Source organism: Eublepharis macularius, chromosome 1, assembly GCF_028583425.1.
Source record: "Eublepharis macularius isolate TG4126 chromosome 1, MPM_Emac_v1.0, whole genome shotgun sequence".
In the NCBI taxonomy this organism is placed as follows: domain Eukaryota; kingdom Metazoa; phylum Chordata; class Lepidosauria; order Squamata; family Eublepharidae; genus Eublepharis; species Eublepharis macularius.
This window is the reverse complement of record NC_072790.1, coordinates 129,394,496-129,421,682: the sequence shown is the minus strand read 5'-3', so window position 1 is coordinate 129,421,682 and position 27,187 is coordinate 129,394,496. Positions and strand designations below refer to the sequence as shown.

At 47.6% G+C, this 27,187-nt stretch overlaps 1 protein-coding gene across 1 annotated transcript; it reads right to left on the bottom strand.

The window, feature by feature from the left end:
- Nucleotides 1-1,601: 1,601 nt before the first annotated feature.
- On the bottom strand, nt 1,602-15,843 carry LOC129324608 (A-kinase anchor protein 12-like). The gene is made up of 4 exons (XM_054971946.1): nt 15,623-15,843; nt 14,903-15,433; nt 11,317-11,423; nt 1,602-8,719 (listed from the first exon to the last, which is right to left on the bottom strand). Exons 1-4 carry the CDS (start codon nt 15,841-15,843, stop codon nt 1,602-1,604), a joined length of 7,977 nt encoding a protein of 2,658 aa, XP_054827921.1.
- Nucleotides 15,844-27,187: the final 11,344 nt, after the last annotated feature.

The window sequence follows — 27,187 nt, the reverse complement described above, 5'->3', positions numbered from 1 at the left end:
TCCACTGCAAGACTCCATCACAAGTGACTTATCAGAAAAGTATACCAGCAAATCACACTTGATTCAAATATTACAGTCTGACCTCTCCCCACCCCATTTGGTGTAGTGCTTAAGAGCAGCAGGACTCTAATCTGGAGAAACGGGTTTGATTACCCACTCCTCTGCTTGAAGCCAGCTGGGTGACCTTGGGTCAGTCACAGCTCTTTCAGAGTTCTCTCAGCCCCACCCACCTCACGGGGTGATTGTCGTGAGGTTAATAATAACACACTTTGTAAACTGCTCTGAGTGGGGTGTTGTTGTCCTGAAGGGTGGTATATAAATCAAATGTTACATATCTCATTCTTTACTGCTAATTCTGCCACTGCCTCCAGGAGGTGAGATTTAACAAAGCCCCATCACAGCTGGATCACTTGGACAGAAGTGCTTTGTGAGCCTTCCCCAACTGCAGGAGGAGGAGGAGTTAATGGTGGGCAAGCAAGCAAACAGGGAAGACTGACAAACTTGAACCAGCACCTAGTTGTCTGGTGTGCTTATCTGACAGTTGATTTGTGAGAATGGATTTGCAGTACAGCTGGAGGATGTAGAGAAGACACTCCAAGGATCATCTAGTCAAACTTCCTGAACAATGCAGGAAATTATAAGTTACATCCCCCATAACTCCCCAGTGATCCTTGCTTTATGCCCACAGGATGACAAAAAAACCTTAGGATCTCTAGCCAATCTGGCCTGGAGAAAATTCCTTCCTGACCCCAAAATGGTGATCAGCATTACACTGGGTATATAAAAAGGGCCAGGAGAGCCTAGCATGGGCTTGTCTGGTTTTCACAACGTGACTCAAAAGGCATGAAAAAATATCTATGTGAACAATGTATTATACCTGTAATCTTCTTGATGCTTGTTATACTCCACTAAAGGTGACTGGAAGGGTAAGCAGAAGATTGAGGAAGGTAGGTAAAGAAAAGCTTCACTGAGTATAATGCCTTAGGCAACACATAATCAGGATTTCTGGACTGGGGCCGTTACAAAAAGTAGAAGTATACATTTTGTATATACTTCTACTTTCAATCTAGATTCAGGGCCATTTTTTCTGAACTATTTTCTATCAATGGTTATATTTCCTGCCAGTGTGGAAGCAATTCATTCTGACAACACTGTGTGCTGTAGCACACTGAACAGGAAATAATGGGATACATTGATATTAGCACCAACATCCCTTGACTGTGAGGGAAAAACAGCAAATATACCACACCAAGTCAAACATTTGTACATGCCTGCAGTCACAGTTGCTCCATCAACAAGCTTTCCAATGGAACTAGTTTGCTGTCTAGTTGCATACAAAGAGAGCTAGATAAATTTTATTTTTATAAGTGTTAAATACAAGGATTCCCCCAGGAATCTGAGAACCTGTTTCAGGCTTTTAAACTTTCTTTTGGGTTCCAATATCAGCAAATTGATTTTGACTTTGAAACATCCAACAATAGTTCTGAAGCCACTTGTTTGCACTGCACACATTTAGTTAATACAATGCCATTTAAAAGCATTACATTGGATTTAAACTAGCCAAGCAATTACTGTAATAAAAATGATACCTACTTTAAACTTCAGGATTCAGTGAGCTCTGATTTTAGCTGTGGACTCTCACTGGATGTGCAGTCTTCGTTATTTACATCTTTCCCTGTCTGTGTCTCCTCAAATCCTGTTGACTGGTCTTTCCTTTTTACATGTGTTTGATGCTCTACAAAGTGTTCTTGCATTTGAACAGTCTGCCCATCTTCTACACCCTTTAGCTTTGAACAGTCTGTGTCAAGTGTCTCTCTGAGTAGATCTTCTGAGACAATAGCTTCCACTGTCACTCTCTCAGTCTCTATTGGAACAGCGGCACCCACTTCAGAGTCAAGCTTTGTTTCACTATTTTCTTTCTGCAAGCTTGGCTCTTCTGTAATTTCTTTTCCAGCTTCATTCACAGCACTGTGACCTTGCACTAGTGTTGCCACAACGTCCAGTTGTTCATTTGATTGTGATATGTGTTTCCCTGCTTCTAGATCTGCACCTGCACTTCTAGAATCCCAAATTTCTCCATATTCAGACATGTCAAAAGTGACTTTTTCTTCTGTTGTGAGGGTCTCTTGTTTCTCTGTGTTCACAGGAAGCAACTGCTGATCAGTGTGTATACTTTCCTGAATTTCACATTCATTTTCACACATTAGACTTGACACAGATGCTGTCTCTTCTGTTTTCTCCAGTTTATCAACAGCATTCTGAATTATTTTAAGCACGATGTTGGTACTCTGAGACTCAATAGTCATAGACTGAACACAATCTTTCTGAAATTCTATATGCGTCAAAGAGGGGCTTCTTTCTGCAGACTGAACCTGTTTTTCAGTTTCTTGACAGAGTTCTGATTTTTGATGTTTCACTTCAGGGATAGAATCAAATACTTGTGTCTGGATCAAACCATCAGCTAGTAACGCTGGCTTCTTAGTGGATGATTCTCTCTTCTCAGTCCATGATATTACCTCAGCATATGGGTCTAGAGCCCCCAGTCCTGACTGAGCAAAAGTCACCTGTTGTATAATTTTGAATTCAGTTTCTTTTGGCTCTTCTAAGAAAGACTGCAATGTTTCTGTGGATGTTTCTTTAACAGTGACACATTCTTCAATGATCTGCTCTTCAATTGCTGCAGCTGTGACTGGCACTGAGGATTTTGAAGCTTCATAGCTTTGCATTTCAGGAATGTCAGTGGTGACAACAATCTCCTCTTGCTTGGTGAATGTATGTTGCTGCATTGGAGTTGCATAAAGTACGTCACTACCAGCAGCTAGTTCAACGTTTTCAGCTGATTTTTCTGTTTCCACTGTTACTACTTTCTCTGACTTTTTTGTTACTACTTTCTCCTGACTTTTTTGACAGCTCTCTGAAACATTCTGTGTGCATCTGGAGTCTGAGACGAGGATGTCTCCTTTCACTTCAGTCTTTGCAGCAACCTCAGTTACTACTTCATCTGCATGTCTTGACTTAATGGTTAGTTCTGTATTTCCAAATTTGTTTCTCATAGAATCCACTGTTGCCTCCTTTTTCACAACATCCTCAGTTAATTCAGCCTCTGTGAAATTTGATTTCAAAGTAAGGGCATCTTCCTTTTGACTTTGCATTAGGCCTTCAGATGCAGAGTTATCCAGGCATTTTGATGCTTCTCCTTCAATCTCCATGCAGGATATAATGGTTTCTGTCTGCACAGGGGTTTCAGTTATAGTTTCTTCTGTACATTTTGATTCTAAGACATCCTTTAGATCACTAGTTTTGGGGAAAGTTTCTTCTATGTGTTGTGATTTTAAAGCAAGCTTGGCATCTGCTATGTTATGCTGGGTGAAATCAATAGCTTCTTGTTTATGAGTTGAAACTTTAATTGACCCCCTTTCCACAGGTTCTTCAGTTATTGCTTGCTTAGTTGATGTTGGTTCAAAGGTAAGACCATCATCTTTAAACTCAAGAGGCCCCTCAGATCCAACGGAATCCAAACATTCTGTTTGAAAGAAACTGGCAACATCTTGCATCTCTCTCTGCACTGGAACTCTAGTTACATCACCTACCACAGGTGCTTGCTGTAAATCCACACAAACTGGAGATTCAACGGAAATTATTGAATTCATAGTATCTTCAGTCTCAGATTGACCGTTGACTTCAGCCTCCATGTTCTGCAGAGTCTTCTTCTGTTCCGCTAGCTTGGCAGCAGTTTCTCCTTCCACCACTTCTTCTGACTGCTTTGCTTCCACATCTACAATCTTTGTGAGGACCCTTGTATTCACTTTTGCATCTACCTTTTCTGAAGGGATGTCTACTTCTGCTTTTTCTGTGAGGACTTCAATTGTTTCTGTGGGGAATTCCATTTGTGTATCTTCTGTGAGGTCTTTCACATCCACCTTATCTACTAGAACCTTCATTTCAACCTCCTTGGTAAACTCTGCTTCTCTCTCTTTTGCATGGAACTTCATATCCTCTTTCTCTATAGAAGCCTCTACAACTACTTTTGCTACAGAGGCATCCACATCAACTTTCAAATCAGCCATTTCTGCTTGGGCCTCTATTTCTACCTCTGCATCTATTTTCTCTGTAGAAGCCTCCACATGCACATTTCCATCTGCCTTTTCTCCTGGGACCTCTGTTTCCATCTCATTTTGAGTAATTTCTACATGGAACTCCATGCCTATATTTGTATCTCCCTTTTCTGTGGGAACCTCTGCTTCTACCTCCTCTGACAAAACCACTGCTTTTTCTGTAGGAATTTCTTCTTCTGTCTTCTCTGAGGAAAGCTTCATTTCGACTATTACTTCGGCCTTCTCTGCCAGGACCTGAGCTTCCACATTTGGTAGGCATGGTTCCTTTCCCATTTCTTCATGGGCCACCGTTTCTACCATTTGCACAAGAGCCTCAATCTCTGCATTGTGCCTATGAACCTCCACGTCCATCTTTCTTATGTTTATCTCAGTTTCCACAGTCTCTACATGGATCTGTGTCTCAGTATTCAACAGGTGAGGTTTAAGTTTCACATCTGCTACAGGGATTTCTGTTTCTAATTTCTGAAGATGGAAGTCAGGTTCTATTTTCTTCACAGGCATTTCCGTTTCCATATTGTGCAAAAGAGCATCAGTGTAATTGTTCTGTAAGCAGCTCCCAGTTGCAACTTTCTCTGTGATTTCAGTTTCTAAGCCAAGTGCAACATCTTTGGTGATATCCAGAGGATTCACTTTATTTACTACATTTTGCACTGGAACATCAATAGCCTGGATCTGAATTGGTATGTCAGGCACTAGTTCTTCAGGACGTGTGGGTTGTATAAACAGCTCATCATCTTTTACTTCATTCTGCATAGGAGCCTTATTTACTTCAGCTGTACTGGTTTCTGCATTTTCTGACTCTGGTTCAGGTACAATCACCATCTGAATAAGATCTGGAGACAACTGAGTCTTCTCTTCATTGATTCTTTTCATTGATCCATCCACTTCTGGAACATCATCTTCAGTGATATCACCGTGAGCTATTTCTTCTACATTCACTGTGACTTCTTCTCCTGCATCCTTAGTTCCATATTCTTCCTTTTCAATTCTTTCTAGAGATATATGTTGTTGCTTTCTGACAGTCTCACCAATTTTTTCTTCTTTCTTTTCATCAGCAGTCACTGTAACAAAGGCAAAATCTTCCTCTTCAGATTTCTCTTCAATTGTCTGTTCTTTGGTAATTTCTTCATGTCTTTCTTGTTCATTTTTTCCACAACTTTCATCAGCCCCATCTACATAAATAATTTCTTTTTCTCTTTCTTTCTCTTCAGTATATGTGTCCTTACTCTTCTCCAAAACTTCCTTCAAACCACTTCCTTTAACTTCATCTTGACTATGATCACTTTCTGTGCCTTCATTACGCTGGATATCAGTCTTCTCAGGTTCTTCTACCTTTAAGAGTGATTCAGCTAATTTAGCATCTGGAAACAAGATGATGACCTCTTGTCTGCTTTTTTCTACTGACAGTGACTGAATGACTGTTTCTGACACTTTCCCACTAATCAATTGTTCTTCACTAGATAATTTAACTCTTTCAGCAACTTCTTGCAGAACTTCCTGGGTTTGCATATTTAATTCTTCTAGATTTTGCTGACCTTCTGTCTCCTGCACAGGTGTAGCTACTTCTGTTGTATCAGGAGACTCGGTTAGTCTTGAAACTGCTGAAACCATTTCAGTTGTCTCTTCAGCACAGGACACTTCAGTTACTTCTTCAATACCTGAAGCTTCTTCTCCAGCTGTAACTGCTTCTGAGGTTAACTCCAGCTCACTAGAGTCACCACTAATATCCTTTCTAATTTCTGGCTCATGTTTAGTAACTACTGCTATTTCTTCTCCTATTCCAGTTTTGGAAATTTGCTCAGTTTGTTTCTCTTCATCTTCATATACATGTTCAATGGACTCTGTTATAGCAGCAGATATCCAAGATGGTGACCTTTCTTCAATACTTGTAATTGCTCTTTCCCCTTCAACCACTGTGACAGTAACTGCATGAACTAATCCTTCGCTGGCCTGTTCATCTACTAAAGCATCCTTTGATTCTTCAGTTCTCCTATTCAAAGTTTTCTTCTCAGTTACATCATCTTGTTTTGCCTTTTGTGCTTCAAATTTCTCTTGCTCAGCAGCTTCATACTCTGATAAAGGAACAACAGCTGGAACATCATAATCTTCTTCATTGTTTTCTGCAGTTTCTTCTCCCACTTCCTCAACAGGAGCATGTTCTGGTATCCCATCTGACTTTTTCTTCCTGCGACCAGGCATTAATTTTTTAAATGAAACCCAGGACTCTTCTTTTCCAGAATCACCATCTGAAGCAGAATGTTCTAAACTTGGAACTGTGACCAGCTCCTCAGTCCTGTCTTCCATCTTTGTTTTAGATTTTCTTCTTGGGGTTACTAGTCTTTTAAAGGACTCCCATGTTGAAACTCCTTCACCTTCAGATGGACTTCCAGCTTGTTCTGGTGAGGAATTTCCTTGTCCTTGATCACTTTCCTGGGAACTAGTAAAGGTCATGTCTGGGGCTATTTCTTTATGTGCTGCTTCTTCTATTTTTTGCCCTTCTTGAGCAAGTCTTTGTCCTACTTCTTCATCAGAAGATGATGATTTTCTAGCTCTTTTCTTAGATGAGCCTACACAAATTAAGGCTTCCCATGATACAGAAGTATCTACTTTTCTCTTGGGCTCATCTGTGCTTTTTTCTAACTTCTGCTCTTCACCATTTTCTTTATCATCTTCCAGTTCTTCACAGGGAGCACTTTCAGTTGAAGAAAGAGTTGCACTCTTCACCTTCTCAAGTTCATCTTCTTTGTCGCTTTCAGAAAGTCTCCTGACTCGTTTCTTAGGAGTTACCATCTTTTTAAATGATGCCCAAGGAGTAACACTTTCTCTTTTCTTTTCCATATCTGAAGAGGCACCCTCTTCAGTTTCAGTTACTTGTACTGCTTCTATAACTTTGTCTACAGAAGAAAGTTCTATTGTCTCTTCAGGGGAAGAGGCAGAACTATCTCCTTTTTGTTCTTCAGGACTTTCTGCAGAATCAGACAATTGTTGTGTTTGTTCTACAGATTCCCCTGACTTAGCTTCTTCTCTTTTTACTTTATGTTTCTTCCCAGACAACTTCTTTAAGCTAGTACTTGTAAAAAGCTTCTTTAAGGGGCTGCCTTGTATCTTACTCCTTTCTTGTGATGAAAGCAATTCAGCTTCATTTGTAATGCTTTCTAGAGGTTTAGGCATTGCTGTATCTCCACTGCTTGGTTCTGTTTGTTTGATCTGTTCATTCACTGCTACAGGTATAGTTTCTTTGACTTTTAACCGTTCTTCAGCAGGTTGTCCGCTTTGAATCTGAGCATCTTTCTCAACTAATTGTTCAAGAGTTAGTTCTTTTTTATTTATTTTTACCTCTTCTGTCTTCACAATGGTACTAACATCACTGTTAAACTCTTTGGGTATTTCATCAAAACTTTCAGTTGCCAGAGGAGCTTTTGGTTCCAGTTTGTCTTCAAGCATTTCAAAATGATCCTCAGTCTTTTCCACTGCCAGTGGAGAAGGTAATTCATGTTTGTCTATTTTTGCCTCACATATTTCTGTTGCTAGCAGCACTCCATTCTTTTCCTCAGATAATGGAAGAGTGCTCTGCTCTAGGGATATTAAACATTCTTGCATTGGTTCTGATTTTTCCTTGGAGACCAGACCAATCTTCTCAGTCAGACATATCTCAGATTCTTTGTTTACACTTTTCACAAACTCCTGTGAGGGCAGAGGAATGGGTTCTACCTGGCATGTTTCTTTTGAGACATCCATAATTTTTGCTTCTTCTCTTTCCTCACTCTCTTTTTTCACTTTCTCATCCATAGGTTCTACAAAAATTTCTGCCCCATCATTCACTGGTACTGTTTTTTCTTCTACCAGTTCTTCTTTGATAGCATTTTCTTCTTTCGTCACATCCTTCTCTTGGTCTTGCTTCTCTCTCTCAAAAGTCTGGTCTTCTTCTTTGGGCTTCCTGAAACTTGTCTTTTTCCTAAAGCCAGCCCATCCCTGAGTAAAGAACTTTCTTAGGGGTGATGCTGTTTCATTAGCTAACGGACTAGTTGGGGACTCTACCAATTTGCTACCATCACTTTTAACTTCTGCCTCCTTGCTTCGTTCAGTTGGCTCCACAGTGCTTTCTGTTAGTTTTTCAGAAGAAGCTTCTTCCTTTACCTGCTCAGTGTGAGTCTCTTGTTCAGTTTTTTCTACAGGATGGGACACTTCACTTTGTGTTACTTCCTCAACCATCTCCTTTTTCACTTCTTTACAATCTCCAGCTCCATCTGCTGCTACTTCTGTATCATCTGCTTTTACATTCAATAGCTGAACAGGTTCTGATTTCTCAGTCTTATCCTTTCTGACCGTAAATTTGAATCCAACAAACTTAAAAACTTTTTTAAACCCAACATCATTAGATGGTGATTCACTGGGTTGTTCCTGCTCTTCTGCTTTTTCTTCTGGTGTTGGCAATTGTTTATCAACACCTGGTAAGTCCTTAGGGTCATCATCTACATTTGTTTCATCAGTTGATTCTGGTGTCTTGGTGTCCATGTTTTCTGCAGACTCTTCTTTTAGGATCACATTTGCAGTTTCTCTCTGTCCAACTAGAAGAGATATTGAAAATGACAAAAATGAGGCATCTCAGCTGTATTAATTCGTTCTATATTGCATGTAAGCATTATAATAACTATTAATGGCTGCACAGATCTGCACACTCACTTAGGAATAAGCTACACTAATTTCACTAGAACTTGCTTTTGAATACGCATGCACAGAATCATGCTGCACCGTTATTACGTGCAAAGTCACAGTGGAACATATAGTTAAACTCATTTAAATGGATGAGTTTTAAAGTACGTAAATATTGTTTAGACTGTGATGGATGCTTTTTTAAAAAAAGATATCAAAACAGATTCCATGATTGCAGTGATGGCTGTTTGTATGTAATTAAGAGAAACAACAGTTTTCATAACAAAGACTAACTTCTAAATTGATTTGGTAGTTGACAAAGTAATCCTGAGGCCTGCTTTTTTTTGCATACAATTTTCTTAGTTTAAATTCTTTCTACTCAGATGAAGTTTACCTAGTGCCTGAGTGCTACGTTCTAAAACTGAGAAATCCCTTTGTCCAGAAAAGATACAGTTAAAGTAAGAAATTCTTCATTGAACTGTCTGAGATGGGAAAAGAAAGACCATCATGAATAAAAAGTTAAAGAAAATGTGGCCCATGGAAAGAGTAATGTTTCAAAACTGAATTTTTAAGGTGTTCATCCCTAACGATGAACCTGTGGGGTTTAGATACAGGATTGTTACCTTTTATAATTTAATAAAACTTTAAGAAATCTCTGAAAAATATTAAACCTAAAAACAATACTACCAATCTTTAAACAAATTTAAACTTATATAGTTTGAAACCTATTTGCCTACAATAAAACATGCAAATACACATTTGCATTCAGCTCTGCCCCCAAAGTAATTTCAGTATATTTTGTCAGTGACCAATGCCTCTGAATGTCATTTGTTTCCTTAACAACTACAATTGTAACACTGAAACTACTTAGCCTATTGACCTAAAAATGGAGCTATTACTTCAATAAGAAGAAAAACAATGTATTTTAAAGCAAAATTATGACATCTAAATAAAAGAAATGACACATGACTTTGCCAGTTTGTATTCATTTGTTCCCTTGTAGAGGTGGATCAAAAGAAGGGAACAATGTTTCTTCTCAGTGTGGTGCAGTATTGTGTGTCTTCCCTTTTGCAGCCTACAATGGGTGGCTTGCATAAGGAAACAAGGGACCAGCTCATGCAGAGCTCACCCTCCATGCAAACCCCTAGGCTTACATAGAAGAAACAGCTGTGAATTGTTGCCTCCATGAGACCACCGAGTTGAGTATGGATTGGTTAAGTGCCCATGAACTTCTGAAGCAATGGCAAGGGGCTTCCATTTCTGTGAACCTGAACACAGAAAATGGCATTTTTTTATATTGCTGTTTCTGAAGCACAAACTCTCAAGTTCAGTACTGGCCTTTCAAGTGTACTCAGAAACAAAGAAAAATTAAAAAAATGTTTTACTTTTATCTACCAGCAATAATTGTACCATAATTTTGACATACTACTTTGCCTATTTAAGGAGAGTATTTTGACTTTTTAAATTGCTAATAGGGTCAGAGATGTTATTAAGCTATTTTTTGGAGGTCAAGACTTTATCTTTGGACAATCTGTGTACTAGAGAACTAATCAGAGGGCACATTATGACTACCATACTGAAAACAGCACAGTTCTTCTTGCACTGTGCCAATCATGCACTAAGTTGAAAAGCAGGTAGATACCTGAATACTTTCCCCTCACCTTTTGCCATCCACATCTTTCTAAAATTTCAAAGGTAAGGTGTGGTGTGATGCTATGTCCTGTGGAAATTAAAAGAGCAGTCCTAAACAGGACTACTCACAAGTAAGTCCCATTTTATTTTATTTTTATTATTCGATTTCTAGCCCACCCTCCCGGTCTGTTCCCAGGAAAACATTCTTCAGATGTTGTAGCCTGAATCTCTGAACGTGGGAATTTAAAATTTGGGGTGATGGAAAGATAAAAAGGGAGTGTGAGAAAAGTGGGCATAAAGTGGCACTTATTCAAATGCAGATTAATTTTTATAAGAAATGTTTCCAACTCAAATTATATTTAATTTCTTCTATTTGAAAATGGAAAGCCACAATTTTGTTCTAAAATAAAACATATAAATATGAGAAAAGTTGTATCTCCAGTCCCGGTTATATTCAGCTTCCATGATTCTTGGAGAAGCCCTGAATTAGACCATTTTGTACCTTCACATGAAGTTGCTGCATCTCACCATTCTCTACAACTTTTAAACACTTTTTCCTTTCCATAATAGAGTTTTAATGAGTGAGATATTTGACTCATGTATTTATACAACCATTCTATAATAGGTAGGCCTAATTCTACTCATAATGTGCCCTTCTGCAAACTATGCTTTTTTCAGTTACTGTAAGCATGAAAAGGTATCCTCACTTACTACTTTTCTACAGATTACTGAAAGGGACAATTCTTGTTTCAGCTTTCTGGCACATGGACAGAGAGGAGAAGAAGAGGGCGAATTGTGTTTATGCAAAGTGGGCGCTGTATTTTAGTTGCTGTCTGCTTTCCCTGAGGAGTATTTAGGAGACTTCATGGTAAATATCTGAGTATGTTAAAAATGGTTTAGCAATATATATCATTACAGTTTGTCCTTGTTAATATAGTCTGAATCCTGACATTCTGCCAGGATCTAGCATCAACACAGATGCCAGAAGGCATAGCTACTGATTGTAGTCTAGTAAGTGTCTGTCTAGAACACAAGCATTTGCAAAACAGCTAATCCAAACAGAACCCAAACAGAGTAGACATGCCTACACAAACCCTTGCAGCCTAACTCAGAAAGAGTCTATTACAGGTATCCAGCACAGATGTTTAAATGCTTATCCAGGGTCTGCAATATAACAACACTGGCACATAAATGCTTGTCTAGATTTCAGACAAACAGAAAAAATCTTATATATCATAATTTTCATAGTAAGCTGGAACCAGAAATACCCATTATTAGGCAGACCAGCTACAGCAATAGGGTAGAATAAGAAAAATGGAAGCTCCGATTACGTGAAAACAATAAAACATACTATCTGTAGTTTGTAATTATTGGTGTAAATGACCAGTACCCTGCTGCTGGCTGCAGTACAGCTCCAAAGATCAGTTCTAAACTGAATGTGCAGTCTAGGTCTAACCAATCTATATGTTTTTAAACCACAAGATAGCTGGTAAAAGATATGGCGTAACAGTGTGACACAAAGGATGCCGACAGACAAGTGCACATTCCAAAACAGAATTCAGTAAGTTTCCCAAGTATTAGAAGTCAGTTCAGATTAAGGACCTTTTGGAACTATTTTCTCTGCTCGTCATCACCAGGGAAATAGGGAGGAGGTTTTGGGCACATCTACCTTCTCCTTTCTCTGTATCATTCATGGGAAGAGAAGACTGGTTAACAATACAGAGTTATTCCAGTTCAAACCCAATGACATCAATGAGCTCAGACTGGAGAAATTTGGTTTAGGATTGCATTGCAAATTGGTGTTTCCATTGTTATTTGAAAGTAGGATCTCCTCTGATCCTGGGAGATTTAACCTGCATTAATGTTATATTAGTAAGTAATTTAAACATTCTGTTTAAACAGAGCTTCTGCCTGCAAAGTTGTTGAAGTATTACTATTACTGTTATGCTTGACCTAATTCCCTATTATTTTGTGGTTGGCTACATTTCTTGTGGTAGCCATTTTGTGGTTAGGGCTGCCAGGTGGCCTCCGCAAAGAAACCAGATGAGGCCTTGGCATGCACTTAAATTTTTTTTTGCACGCATGGCACTCACAAGGCCAGCATGGTGACATCACTTCAGCCATAATGTCATCACTGGTGCCACCCCCTGGGCTGGCCAGCCACTTCTGCAGGTGTGCACAGCCTCAGGAGGCTGGAAGAAGCATGATGGACGCTGCTTGAGTGTCTGGGCAGGCTGGCCACTCTTGCAGGTGCACGCAACTTCAGGAGGCTGGCCAAGCACCTGGGCTGGCTTGCCACTCCTGGGTAGTGCTGTGCAGCTGCAGACAGCCTGTAGGAGCACTGTAGTGGCCATCCAAGCCGGCTGGCCACTCCTGCCAACACCATGCACGAGGCCTTTGCCTGGGCAATGGGGGAGGAGGCATCCAGTATTCAGGGAGCGTTTTCCCCAAACAGTCCCCCCAATACTGGATATCTAGATGAATACTGGACACCTGGCAACACTACTTATGGTTGTGCTGATCACCCCATGTCAGAATTCCAAAGGTGCCTGCAGGCTCAAAAAAGGTTAGTAGCCCCTAGCTTAGGCTGCTTCATCAACATGAACTATGGGGAAGTCTGCCAAGGCTTAATTCATAACTTAAGCTGTCACGACTCCTTACTTGTCAAATTCCATGACTCCAAAAGAGAGAGTAACAGAGTTCCAATGGCTGCCAATGACACTTCCCATCTGAAGTTTCTCCAACTCATCATCAAGTACTTACAGTCTTGGAAGATGTGATCTTGTTTCCCCATCTTTGCTTTTAAACTATTATCAGCAACCAATGGAGACTCAGAGCCAAGTGAGACATGACGGCAGGTTTATCCCTCTAGCCACTGACACTATGTTTCATGGAATTTGTTGTTTTTTAACACAGACCCCACAGGGGTATTGGCCTGTGGTTCTTGGCCTGGGGACCATGTATGGTTCCCTTCTACATTTTTATATATTCCCTTGTTGTGTTACCAATCTTACTCATAGAAGGTATTAGATCAGGTTTTGGGGTCCCAGAGTTCCTCACAGAAAGCAGATTCCAGAGAGAAAATGGCAGTCATAAGCAGACTTCTTTTTTAGAAGAAGACGATGGCTACTGAAGAGCCATTTCCAGTTACCTGCCAGGGGTGTGCTATGTTTGTCTTCTTCCCTGAGGACAAGGACTTCATTTGTCACAAATGATAGTGTTACTAGAAGAAAAAGTGAAGAGCCTGGAGGAACGGATTGGTATCCTTCAAGAGATCAAAGAAGGGTAAGATTTTATCAACAAAAATAGTAAAGAGTCCAGTAGCACTGTGAGTTTTTCCGTCAGCAGGGGGCGCCGCGTCCGTCGGGTCCGTTGTGGCGGGGGTGCGGTCTGCGCAGCCGACGGGTCCGGGGGGGGTGTCCCGCTGCTACCTAGGCCGGGCAGGCGGCCTGTCCGCTGGCTCCAGGGGTCTCAGCTTCCCTTTTGATTGGCCTCAGATGGCCCCAGGGCTGTTAAACCGTGTCTGGCAACAGGTAAGCACAGCCTCTGGACCCAGGGATGGTCCTTCCCTCAGGACAGCCTCCCTGTTTCTCCTCCCCGGCCAGGGAGCCTCTGACCCCTTTTATCCCCTCCCTCGCTAGGGGCAGCCGCGCCCCGCTCCCCAATTGCCAGCGCCCCAGGTGAGGCTCATTATCTGCCCCAATGCCGGCAGCAACACCTGCCTCCAGCCTTTCCGGGGTGGGACGCCTGGTGCTCCCTCCTCCCGCCTCCCAGCTACCATTGGGCGCCATTCCCCCGTCTCCCTGGTGGGCGGGCGGGCTGGCCTATCGCCTGCCGACGCCGGGGCCGGTTCCCACCCCCTCACTGCCTCGCGGCCCCGGGCGAGGCTCGGCCTCGCAAGCGCGGGCCTCGCGGCTGCGCCGCCTCGCCTCTGCCGTCGCCGCCGCCACCGCATTGGGGCCGTCTACCCCGGCGGCGTCCGCCCCGGCGGCCGCCCAGCCTGCCGGTTTGCTTCCCCCGGGGCGCTTCCTCCCGCCCGGGTTGCTGCCGCCGCCGCCTCCTCCGCGGCGCCGCAACAGCGCTCCGCCCGGCCGCCGAGCCGACTGCCGCGGCCGCGCCCGTCCGCCGCCGCGCCTGCCCCGGCTAGGTGAGTTTTGGGGCTCGTGGGGCCGGGGCGGGCGGCGGCGAGGAGGGAGGGGAGGCTCATCCCCGGACACGCCCTCCCCTTTTCGCTCCCAGATGCTGGTGGGTCTTCCTCGTGCATTCTTGACAGGAAGTCGGCGTTCTGGTGCAGGTGCCCTGGTCGGTGTCTCGTCACAAAACTGAAAGGTAAGAGCGACATATACCATCTAAGTATGCGGGCATTGTGGTCCTTCATCCGCGCCATCCACAAGAGGGGGGCATGGTCCGTAACCAGGGTGAAGGGGTTATTGGTGAGGTAATACTGGAGGGCCCCCACCGCCCACTTGACGGCCAAGGCCTCCTTCTCCACCGTGGCATACTGCCGCTCGGCCTTCTGCAACTTGCGACTTAGGAAGAGGATTGGCCGTTCCACCCCGTCGATTTCCTGAGAGAGCACGGCTCCGAGCCCCGTGTCCGAGGCATCGGTGTGGACGACGAAAGGCTCATTGAAGTTGGGATTGTGGAGGACCGGGGCGTTGGACAGGGCCACCCGGAGCGTCCGGAAGGCCTCATCGGCCGTTGCCGTCCAGGGGAGCTTGGGAGGCAGTCCTTTCCAGAGGAGATCTGTCAGGGGGCTGGCCCGGGATGCGAAGTTCGGGATGAACTTGCTGTAATATCCGACCAATCCCAGGAAGCGTCGGAGCTGCTTCTTGGTGGCCGGACGGGGACAGTCCTCCAGCGTGGCCACTTTCTCGGGGACCGGTCTCAGCACGCCACGGCCAACTATGAATCCCAGGTATTTGACCTCCTGGAAGCCCACCCGGCTCTTCTGCGGGTTTGCCCGTAGGCCGGCGGCGTCCAGGGCTTGCAGAACCCGGCGAAGGTGTTGCATGTGGGAGGGCCAGTCGGGGCTGAAGACGAGAATGTCGTCAATGTAGGCGGCGGTAAACCCCTGGCACTGGGCTAGTGCCGTGTCCACCAGCCGCTGGAAGGTGGCGGCCGCCCCGTGTAGCCCGAAGGGCATCATGCGAAATTGGAACAGCCCCTGGGGCGTGGTGAAGGCCGTCTTCTCCTTGTCACCTTCCGCCATGGGCACTTGCCAATAGCCCTTCGTCAGATCCAGGGCTGTTAGATATCGGGCGGTGCCCAGTTGGTCGATGAGGGTTTCCGCCCGCGGCATGGGGTAGGCATCAAACTGCGCGATGCGGTTGACTTCCCGGAAGTCAATGCAGAAGCGGACGGACCCGTCGGGCTTCGGCACTAGCACCACAGGGCTCCTCCATGGGCTGCGGGAGGGCTCGATAACCCCGAGCTGGAGCATGTCAGCTACCTCACGGTCCACTTCATCCCACTGCTTCCGGGGCAAGGGCCGCCAGGGTGCCCGGACCACCCGCCCCGGCGGGGTAGGTATGGCGTGGGTCACCGTCGTGGTGCATCCCGGGATCCGCGAGAAGCTGTGGGGGAAGTCCCTCAGCAACTGTTCCACCTGCTCACGCTGTTCCGGGAGGAGCGCCGGGTCTAGCGTGGGGCCTCCGGGGGGCCCCCCCGGGGGGTCCAGGGCAGGTTTCCATCGGCGGGCTCCAGGGGGTCGGCAGCGAGTTGACACGCTTGCGGCTCCCGCTCCCGCCACGCCTTGATGTCATTGACGTGCAGCCTCTTGGCTTGTCGCCGCGAGGGGCCCCACTGGACCAGATACATCAGAGGGCCCAGCACCCGGGTGATTGTAAAGGGGCCCCTCCAGGGGTCCCCGACTTGTTGCGGGCCAAAGACTCGCCGGTTGACCAGGACCTTGTCGCCTTCCTGGAAGGTGCGTAGCCGGGCTCCCTTGTCATAGCGCTCTTTTTGGGCCTCCTGGGCCTCAGCCAGATTGCGTTGAGCCGTCTCCCGGGCGTGCTGGAGGCGCTCCTTCAGCTCCCGCACGTAGTCCGGAGCCGCTGTTGCGGGGTCGTCTCGGGGGGTCGCCCATTGCATTTCGACCACCCCCAAGATGCCTCGTGGCCGCCGGCCGTACAACAGCTCGAAGGGGGCGTAGCCGGTGGATGCCTGAGGGGTCTCCCGCAGGGCGAAGAGGAGGGGATTGACCAGAAGGTCCCATTGGTTCGGCTTGTCCCGTGCCAGCTTCCGCAACATGGCTTTGATGGTCTGGTTGAGGCGCTCCACCAGGCCGTCTGTCTGCGGGTGATAGATGGACGTAAAGATCTGGCGGATGCCTAGGGTTGAGCAGAGCTGTCGCGTCAAGGAGGCCGTGAAGGGCGTCCCACAGTCGGTGAGGATTTCCCGGGGCAACCCCATGTGGGCGAAGAACCGCATCAATGCTCTAGCGACGCCGGCCGCCTGCATGGACCGCAGGGGAATCGCCTCGGGATAGCGGGTGGCGTAGTCAACCAAGACCAGTAGGAACCGGCAGCCGCAGGCCATACGTGGCAGTGGCCCCACGAAGTCCATGGCCAGGCGGTCGAAGGGGGTCTGTATGAGCGGCAGGGGCATCAGGGGAGCTTTGGGGGCCGGTCGGGTGGAGGCTCGCTGGCACACCGGGCAGGAGCGGCAGAAGGCCTTGACGTCAGCAGCCACGGACGGCCAGAAGAAGTGGGCCAGGACCCGGGCCAACGTATTATTGGCCCCCTGATGGCCGGCCCAGGCGTGGTCGTGGGCGTAGGAGAGGACGGAGGCCCGGAAGACCTGCGGGACCAGCAACTGCCGGGTCTCAACCCCCCGACTGGCAGTCAGCCTGTACCAGAGGCCCATTTCCTTGACAATTCGGGGGTAGCGGCCAGCCCTCCGCCCGTCCCGGACGCACCCCTCACTTACCGCCACGGCGTCGCGGAGGGACTCGAGGGTAGCATCAGTCGCCTGGGCCTCCCGGAAGGCGGGATTGGCACCCCAGGAGGGTGGCGAGGGCTCATCAGGCGACGCCGAGGTCCCGGCACGGGGCCTGGGGTCAGTGGTGGCGGGGAGGGCCTCCGCTGGCGAGGTCTGCAACCGCACCTCCAGGCCTGGCGCATCTCGGCCCAGCAGTACCGGGTAGGGGAGCGCGGGTACTCGGGCGAGCTCCAACTCCCACTCCTGTCCTTGGTAGCGCACCGGAACTCGCACCACCGGGTACTCTTCTGCGTGTCCGTGGAGGCACGCGACGGACGTGCGCCGCACGACGGGCAGGCCTTCGGGCAAGAGCCTGGTCCGTATCATTGAGACGGAACTGCCGCTATCTAGGAGTGCCGACAGCCGCCAGCCCGCAATTTCAACGATGACCAGTAGGGGCGGGGGCCGTACCGCGCGGGTGGCCAGGGGTAGGGCTTCCTCCCACCCTGCATCGCACTCCATTAGGGGGCAGTCCCTCATCAGGTGGCCCCGCTGTCCGCAGCGAAAGCAGGGCCCTCGGTCGGCAGTGCTGGCAGGGGCCGGGCCGCCGGGGGCCTTCACGCTGGGTGGTGGTGGTCGCGGCCAGCGGGGCGGGATTCCGCTGCTGCTAGGTTTGGCCCCGGTGGGGGGTAGGGCAGCGGAGTCAGCCCCCAGGGGTCCACGGGGCCCTACCCGGGCCCTCCCTGCGGATCAGCCGTCGCGCCCCGGTGTAGCTCCGTCCTTGTTGGGCTCCCTTGGCTCTGCCGCCATGAAATTTTCCAGCAGGGCCGTGGCTTCCTTGAGATCGGCCGGCTTGCTACAGGCCACCCAGTATCGTGCCTTGGCGGGCAGAACGTTCAGGAGTTGCTCCAGGACGACCTGATCCGTGATGGCCTTTTCGCCCGGCGTCTCTGGCTTGAGCCATCGGTAGGCCAGGTCCCGGAGGGTGGTTACGAACCCCCGCGGCCGATCACCCTTGTTATAGCTCAGGGCCCGGAACCTCTGGCGGTACGTGTCGGGGGTGATGGCATAGCGGTCCAGAATGGCCTCTTTCAGCCTCGCGTAGTCGGCCGCCTCCTCCTTTGGGAGGGCCTTGAGCGCGGCCTGAGCTTCCCAGGTCAGGTAGGGTCCGAGAATGAAGGCCCACTGGGCTGGGGGCCACTGGGCAGCCTCCGCGGTGCGCTCGAAGGTTTCCAGGAACGCGTCCACATCATCCTCTGGCCCCAGCTTGGTGAGTTGGAACGGGGCGGCCCTGTGGGGGCCCCTCGGGCCAGCCGGGGCCCCGGCGCCTCCTTGGGCATCCCTTAAGGTGCGGCAGACATCCCGGAGGAGGGCTGCCTGGGCGTCGCGCTGTTGGGCCACGATGTCCTGCAGAATCCGCCCCTGCTGCTCCGTCTGCTGCGAGGTTATGTCGCGCAACAGGCGACCCTGTTGCTCGGCCATCCACTGCCCGAACTGGGCAAAGTCAAACGAGCCGCTGGAGTTGGCAGGCGCTGCCCCTCCGCCTCCTCCACCCTGGTCCATAGCTGTCGTGGGTGTGGGCGGTGTGGTGGTGGGTCCCGGAAACGTTGGCGGGCGGAGGAAAGACCGGCTGCTGGCCCACCCCGCAGGCGTGGGTAAGTAGGGGAGGCGCTTCACTAGCGGTCGAATGCCTGCATTCTCCACCACGTTGTGAGTTTTTCCGTCAGCAGGGGGCGCCGCGTCCGTCGGGTCCGTTGTGGCGGGGGTGCGGTCTGCGCAGCCGGCGGGTCCGGGGGGGGTGTCCCGCTGCTACCTAGGCCGGGCAGGCGGCCTGTCCGCTGGCTCCAGGGGTCTCAGCTTCCCTTTTGATTGGCCTCAGATGGCCCCAGGGCTGTTAAACCGTGTCTGGCAACAGGTAAGCACAGCCTCTGGGCCCAGGGATGGTCCTTCCCTCAGGACAGCCTCCCTGTTTCTCCTCCCCGGCCAGGGAGCCTCTGACCCCTTTTATCCCCTCCCTCGCTAGGGGCAGCCCCGCCCCGCTCCCCAATTGCCAGCGCCCCAGGTGAGGCTCATTATCTGCCCCAATGCCGGCAGCAACACCTGCCTCCAGCCTTTCCGGGGTGGGAAGCCTGGTGCTCCCTCCTCCCGCCTCCCAGCTACCATTGGGCGCCATTCCCCCGTCTCCCTGGTGGGCGGGCGGGCTGGCCTATCGCCTGCCGACGCCGGGGCCGGTTCCCACCCCCTCGCTGCCTCGCGGCCCCGGGCGAGGCTCAGCCTCGCAAGCGCGGGCCTCGCGGCTGCGCCGCCTCGCCTCTGCCGTCGTCGCCGCCACCGCATTGGGGCCGTCTGCCCCGGTGGTGTCCGCCCCGGCGGCCGCCCATCCTGCCGGTTTGCTTCCCCCGGGGCGCTTCCTCCCGCCCGGGTTGCTGCCGCCGCCGCCTCCTCCGCGGCGCCGCAACAGCGCTCCGCCCGGCCGCCGAGCCGACTGCCGCGGCCGCGCCCGTCCGCCGCCGCGCCTGCCCCGGCTAGGTGAGTTTTGGGGCCCGTGGGGCCGGGGCGGGCGGCGGCGAGGAGGGAGGGGAGGCTCATCCCCGGACACGCACCTTTAAGACTAACCAACTTTATCGTAGCATAAGCTTTTGAGAACTACAGCTCTCTCTGTCAGATGCATGGAGCGTAAGAAAAAACTCCAGAGGTATATAGGTGGTGATGGACAGGGGGAGATGGTGCAGGGAGTGAGGGTCATGTAAATGTAAATCAGTTACAAAAAGTCAAGAAAGAGGTGGAGTGCACAATCCAGGCAGGGTATGACCCCCTCCCCTCCATAGCAGAATCTGAATGGAATGTCTGAGATAACCATTCATAGTCTCTATTCAATCCAAGTCAGACTGAGTCAAATTTACATATGAATTTCAATTCAGCAGCTTCCCTTTGGATTTTGTTTTTTGAAATGTTTCTGTTGAACTATGGTGACCTTTAAGTCCTTGATGGAATGTCCACAATGACAAACAGCTTTCCAAAGCTACCACCAGAAACATATCTGGACTTAAAACTCTAAAGTGAAAGTCCCAGCTTCTCCACTCACCAAACATGACGGACCAGTTTCTAAGCAACTGGGAGTGAACTTCTCCAGTACAGATGAGTTTGGACAACAAGAGCACTTAAAGCAATAGTCAGCATTTTGGACACTGCCCTCCCATTTTGAAAACATAAGCAGAGATGCTAGGGCAGTTGTCTCATAAGGCCTGTTGCCCCAAACTGTTACTACTTCTATACCTTGCTCAGTTACAAAGTTGACAACTAGAGGCAAACTTTGGCCCAGAGCTGCCAGTTGCTGGCCCGCACCAAGTTGGATAAAGGAGCACAGACAGACCCCTCTACCTAACCAACCCCACAAGAGCTCCTCCCCATTCCCTGCTTTGGAGCAAGTCTTCTATCATTTTTACCCAAGTCTAATATACTTCACCTTGTGGCTAGTGCCCAAGGTCCCCACAGATTGCCCCAACTGACCATCCTTGTTCTCCAATGAACTCCATCAAAGAGAGTGCTCCATTTACCAGTGCCCCATCCCTCAGAATGTCCTGGTAGATTGAAATATTCTCCTACTGGCTTCTGGATATTACCATTTTCATATCAAATTTGTGTCCATTTATTCTTTTGTGCAGAGGTTGGCTGGTTTGTCCTATGTACAGAGCAGATGGGCATTGTTGGCACATGAGGGCATATATCATGTTGGAGGATGAGCAGCTGTAAGAGTCAGAGATTGTGTAGTTGACACCATTGGGTCCTGTATTGGTATTTTCTGTGTAGATATGTGGGCAGAGTTGGCATCTGGGTCTGTTGCAGGGTCTGGTACATGTGTTGGTGACTCTGTCAGCTGGTTCATGGTTGTTAGTGAAACGTTGTTTAAAGTTAGGGGGCTATCTGTAGGCAAGGAGAGGTCTTCCACCCAGGGCTTGTGTGAGAGAGGCATCATTTTCCAGGATGGGCTGTAGATCACTGATGATATGTTCAATAGTTTTGAGCTGGGAACTATAGGAGACAACCAGTGGTGTTCTGTTGTTAGTTCCTTTTCGTTTGTCCTGGAGCAGGCTGTTTCTGGGTCCTAGTTGATTTGTTTCCTCATCTCATTTGATGGGTACTGTAGCCCTCAAAATGCTTGTTGTAAATCTCTTAAGTGAGAGTCCTGATCAAGAGCACTGGAGCAGATATGATTGTAATGTAAAGCTTGGCTGTAGACAATCGACCGAATGGTTTGTTTTGGGTGGTAGCTGGAGGCATGTAGATATTAGTATTGGTTGGTAGGTTTCTGGTATAAGGTGGTATTTATCTGTCCATTATGTAGTTGTACAGTGCTGTCCAGGAAGTGTACCTGTTGTGTAGAGTGGTCCAGGCTCAGGTTGATAGTAGGGTGAAAGTAGGGATGAAATCTCTCAAGGGCTTCTGTCAGGTCTGTTGCCCACAGTCCCTCCATCTTTCTGAATTATTGCAATCATCTCCTGTGTGTGTGTCTATTTTTCACATAAGCTGTCCAGCTCCTGGGAAGGCTGCACTCTTATCTGAGATGGCTCACCACAGCGGCCTTGGGACAGTTCCATCCTACTCTCCCACTGACTGTACCCAGCTGGTTGGGCACCAAGGGTGGGGGGCTTACGTAGAGGGACTGAAACCTTGTAGCAAGCACTCCATACGTCATTCTCAACAAGAGACCTGTGTACAGCCAGATGCTTTTACTTGCCTCTGTGTAACCTATGGACATATATATGCTGAAGCTATGATATCTCATTAAAGAACCTTAACTCAAGAGAGCTTGGATTTCTTGTTGCGAGGGGTAGGAGTCAACTTCAACGTATCCTGCTCTCCATAGACTGACAGCTTCCTTTTCATGGGTCCAAATGATACAGATGTCATCCAAGAACCTTAAGTACAAGAGTGGTTTCAGTGGATGGGAGCTGAGGAAGTGTTGCTCCAAGTCTGCCATGAATATGTTAGCATACTGTGGTGCCATGCGTATGCCCATGGCTGTGCCGTTAGCCTGTAGATATGTTGTCATCAAATTTGAAGTAATTGTGAGTGAGCATGAAGTAGCAGAGTTCAGCGGCAAGGTGTGCTGTGTTTTTGTCTGGGATAATATTCCTGATGGCTTGCAGTCTATATACAGAGCCTCAACATCCATAGATGTTACGATGGTGTCATCTGGTAGGTTGATTTACATTTACATGACCCTCACTCCCTGCACCCTCTCCCTCCTCCCCTCACTGGAGTTTCTTCTTACCTTCCATGCATCTGATGAAGAGAGTTGTGGTTCTTGAAAGCGTATGCTACAATAAAGTTGGTTAGTCTTAAAGGTGCTACTGGACTCTTTACTATTTTGCAACTACAGACTAACATAGCTAACTCCTCTGGATTAACAAAAATGTGATTTTGGGCTACATCAACAGAAGCATAGTGTCCAGATCATGTGAAGTGATGGTACCACTTTACTCTGCTCTGGTTAGATCTCATCCGGAGTATTGTGTCCAGTTCTGGGCACCACAATTTAAGAAGGATAAAGACAAGCTGGATCATGTCCAGAGGACAGCAATGAAGATGATGAAAGGTCTGGAGACCAAGTTCTATGACGAAAGGTTGAAGGAGCTCAGTATGTTTAGCTTGGTGAGGAGATGATGACAGGTGATACGATAACCATCTTTAAGTACCTGAAGGACTGTCATACAGAGAATGGCACCAAGTAGTTTTCCGTTGCCCCAGAAGGCTGGGCCAGAACTAATGGGTTGAAATTAAATCAAAAGAGTTTTCAGCTAAACATTAGGAAGAACTTCCTGACAGTTAGAGCACTCCCTCAGTGGGACAGGCTTCCTCTGGAAGTGGTGGGCTCTCCTTCTTTGGAGGTTTTCAAGCAGAGGCTAGGTGACCATCTGACAGCAATGCTTAATCTGTGAACCTAGGTAGATCATGAGAGGGAGGACAGGAAGGGTTACATCAGTGCTTAGTTCTCATGGCCCCTTCTTACATGCCCAGGGTAAAGCCAATCGACAATATAATGGACAGAGAAGTTGTAGAGAAGCACCTTGCTGCACTGGGTGTGTAAAAATCCCCTGGGCCGATGGAGTGTACCCAAGAACGCTTAAAGAACTTTCAAAAGAGCTTGCAGACCCTTTGTTGACCATTTTCTAGGAGGACAGGTGATATGCCGGAAGACTGGAGGAGGGCAAATGCCGTTCCAATCTTCAAGAAAGGAAGCATATTGGAACAGATATTAAAGGCGTCAATCTGCAAGCATCTGATGGACAACATGGTGATACAGAAAAGTTAGCATGGATTTGTCCCCAACATGTTCTACCAGACCAAGCACATCTCCTTCTACAATCTAGTGACAGGCTTACTGGATCACAGGAATGTAGTTGATGTAGTTTATCTGGATTTCAGTAAAGCTTTTGACAGGTTCCTCATGATATTCTGATGGGTAAGCTGGTGGACTGTGGAATGGACTCTAGGATGGTTAGATGGACAGGGAACTGGCAAGATAACCACACCCAAAGAGTAGTTGTCAATGGCATCACATCTGATTGGAGGGAGGTATCCAGTGAGGTGCCACAGGGCTCAATCCTGGGCCCAGTGCTTTTCAATATTTTTTATAAATGATCTGGATGAGAGAGTGAAGGGATTACTCATTAAATTTGCAGATGACACCGAACTGGGAAGAGCTGCAAACACCCTTGACAAGAATAGAATTCACTGAGATCCAAACATACTCAAAAAGTGGGCAGATTTTAATAAGATGCCATTTAACATGGATAAGTGCCAGGTTCTCCACCAGGGTAACAAAATGCAAAGTATGCATACTGGATGAGGGATACACTTTTGGGCAGCAGTGTGTTTGAACATGATCTTGATATGGGTAGGTATGAAGCTAAATATGAGCAATCAGTATGATGCAGCAGTGAAAAAGGCAATTGCAGTCTTGAGGTGTATTAACAAAAGCTTAACATCCAAATCACAGGATGTCATTATCCCACATTTTCGCCTCTCTACAGAGCTGGCAAAGATTGTGTTACCTTCCTAAAGGCTCTGTCAATATTGCAAACCCTCAGAAAAGCGATCTTTGCCAGCTCTGTAAAGAGGTGAAATTGACAGAACCTTTGGATCTGTCTTTTTAAACCACGCTTCCCAGCTTACATTGTATCTCTCTACATTTGAGCATTCTCGTGTAAAATGTCTTGTGTAAAGAGACTCTCAGAGGAGGAAAGGGAGCTGTTCCTGTTGACAACTGAGGGTAGGACTTAAAACAATGGGTTTAAACTGCAGGAGGCAAGCTACCAGCTAAAACATTTTCATGTTAAGAGTAATCTAACAGTGAAATTGGCTACCTTGGGATGTGGTGAGTTACTCCTCATTCAAGGAGCAGCTAGCTGGAAGAATACTTGTCAGTGATGCTTTAGGTTGTTCCTCCATTGGGCAGGGGTTGGACTAGATGGTCTGTAATGCCTCTTCTAACTCTATAATTGTATGATTCTATTTCTTATTCCCCTCCTCCCAGCAGCCCCCATCTCCGCAGACTTTCCTGTTCCTTCTATTCTTCCCACCTGCCAACGAATCATCCTTTTGTCTGTCCCTCCCCCATCTTCAGCAGTATTTGGGCTGGGAGAGTGTCAAGGTGGCCACAGCCTCCCCCTCAGACGAAACTCTTCTGGCTCTCAACTGCCCCAAGATCAATTTGCAGCACCAGGGGAGGGGAATTGTGGGAGCTGACTGTGGACACCCTGGCTCCCTCCCAGCTGAAACACTCCATCACTGCCAATGCAGGGGAGGGGAGGGGAGGAAAGAACAGAGACAAAGACATATCACCTCCACTGAGTGCCCAAAATCTCTGCTTTCCCACTTGGCAGTTAAAAGGAGGAAGTGGTTGGAAGGAGGCAGCAGAGAAAGGGCAGGGCACTGGCAACACATTCCAGTGCTCAACACCTGCCTTTCTTGGCTACTTTCTCTTCTAGCACTGAGCAGAAGAAGGTGGTGGTAATGGAGAAGGAGGTGGAGGGAAAAAAGGACAGTGACAACAGCCCAAATGCTGCCAGCACTCAGCACCTGCCTTCCCTGGCCTCCTTTGTCTTCCCACAATCACCAAATCAACCCACTCACTCCATCTGTCTGGCTTTCCCCCTCTACAATCTGCCTCAGTTATGTTCTCCCACTTCAGCATCCCCAAGGTCTGTTTCCTATCAGTTATCAGTACAAGGACAGACAACCCTTTATTTTGGATGATTTTGTAAACCTCCCTCCCCACCCAGTTTTTGGTTTTAGATTTTTTTCTACAAAGCTGGCCACCAAACTCCCAGGCTTAAATCAGGAAGGGAGCAGAAAAATATGAGCAACCTTAGAGAACTCGGGGGGGGGGGGGCGGTGGCTTTTTTTCTACCAAAGTGACTGTTGTAATTGCCAGGTATAACCATCTCTGATTCTCACAATTTTCTCAAGTTCCTTTCCCTTTTACTTATTCCTTAGTGGAGATGACATGTCTCTGTGTCCTCTATTTGCAGGGTGAAAGGGAGGCTGGGCAGGAGATCTCACTGGCATTCTCCATCCCCCACTGAAATCCCCTTCTCTGGTTCCTTGAATGATGCTATGATGGTATTCAAGGAATCAGGGAGGTTGAGTTAGTCCCCCACCCACACCCCCAGGATAACTTAAGTCTAGACATCAAGCAGCATTTAGGACATTGGGGAAACGGTAAGGAAGGAGAGTGAGAGAAGGAAGGAAGGGTACTGGAAAGAAGGAGGAGAACTCCATCCTATTCTCTCTGCAGGCAGCCAACACCAACCAGTGCAGCACCAAGGAGTAGAAGGAAAAAAGATGTCACCACTATCAACCTGACAGCAAAAAGTATGTAGGATATTTTTTTATCAGGCTCCTACTGAGAACTCAGGGATTATTTTGGTATCAGCTTGCTTTTACTGCATTGTCTTCTGTTTGCAATTCTACCATACCTTGCCTAGGCAGTTGTAGTTTGCATCATCTACCAAATCAGTAAACTTATTTCAGTAAACTTATTGTTTATTGGATGCCTTTAGCCATATTAATACATTTTTTATTCTGTAATCTGCCTTGAGTCTCAAAGAGAAATGTGGGATATAAAGTAAATAAATATATACCTTTATTTAAAAGGTAGAGCAAAACTGTATAATAAAATATTTTCCTTATGAGTAATCCTATCTGTCTCCAGCAGCACATTCATACTGAGAATATAACAAATGATAGCCACACTATATCCACAGTTGTGACAGCTCATTATTCAGCTACTGGGTTTAAGAGAATTGTAACAGAAACCCTAGATTCAATATGGCGTAACAGCACCACCTAGAACATCTGGGTTGTTGGAGCCCTTGGGTTTTACATGAGAATAATACTTTATTCCCCATTCCATATTGGGGTTACCTGACCTATCCTTTTTTGAGAAAGGACAACTGGCTTGGGCCAGATTCCCTTTTTGTCATGGAAATGCAAAGCCATTACTAAGGTATGACCATCCTGCAATAAGTCTATGATTGACAGAAGTATTCTCTGACATCAGAGATGGAGCTTTACTTGGGATTGATTAGATCCAGTAATCAATCTCATAGAGGAGGCTGGCTTAGGCCAGATTTCATCATCCATAAATATCTGGAAGCTCTGGACTTTTCTTTGCCGGTACCTGGGTTGTGGAGCAATGGGCATGGGACCCTCGATGGCATGCCATTACAGCTGTTGTTGACATTGAAGAGCCTGGGCATGTTCCTAGATGCCACTCTCTCTATGGAGGCCCAGGTCATGGGCATTGCCAGATCTGCCTTTTTCCATCTCCAGCAAGTCAGGCAATTGGCACTCTATCG

Excerpts from the sequence above, each read along its gene's own strand:
- LOC129324608 (XM_054971946.1), bottom strand. The coding sequence starts at position 15,843 with ATGCTCCAGCTCGGGGTTATCGAGCCCTCCCGCAGCCCATGGAGGAGC. Across the intron at positions 11,424-14,902 it reads TTGCAGAAGGCCGAGCGGCA|ACAGACACTTACTAGACTAC; the intron begins GTATGCCACGGT and ends CTTGTGTTCTAG. Across the intron at positions 8,720-11,316 it reads TATATTAACAAGGACAAACT|ATGCCTCATTTTTGTCATTT; the intron begins GTAATGATATAT and ends AATACAGCTGAG.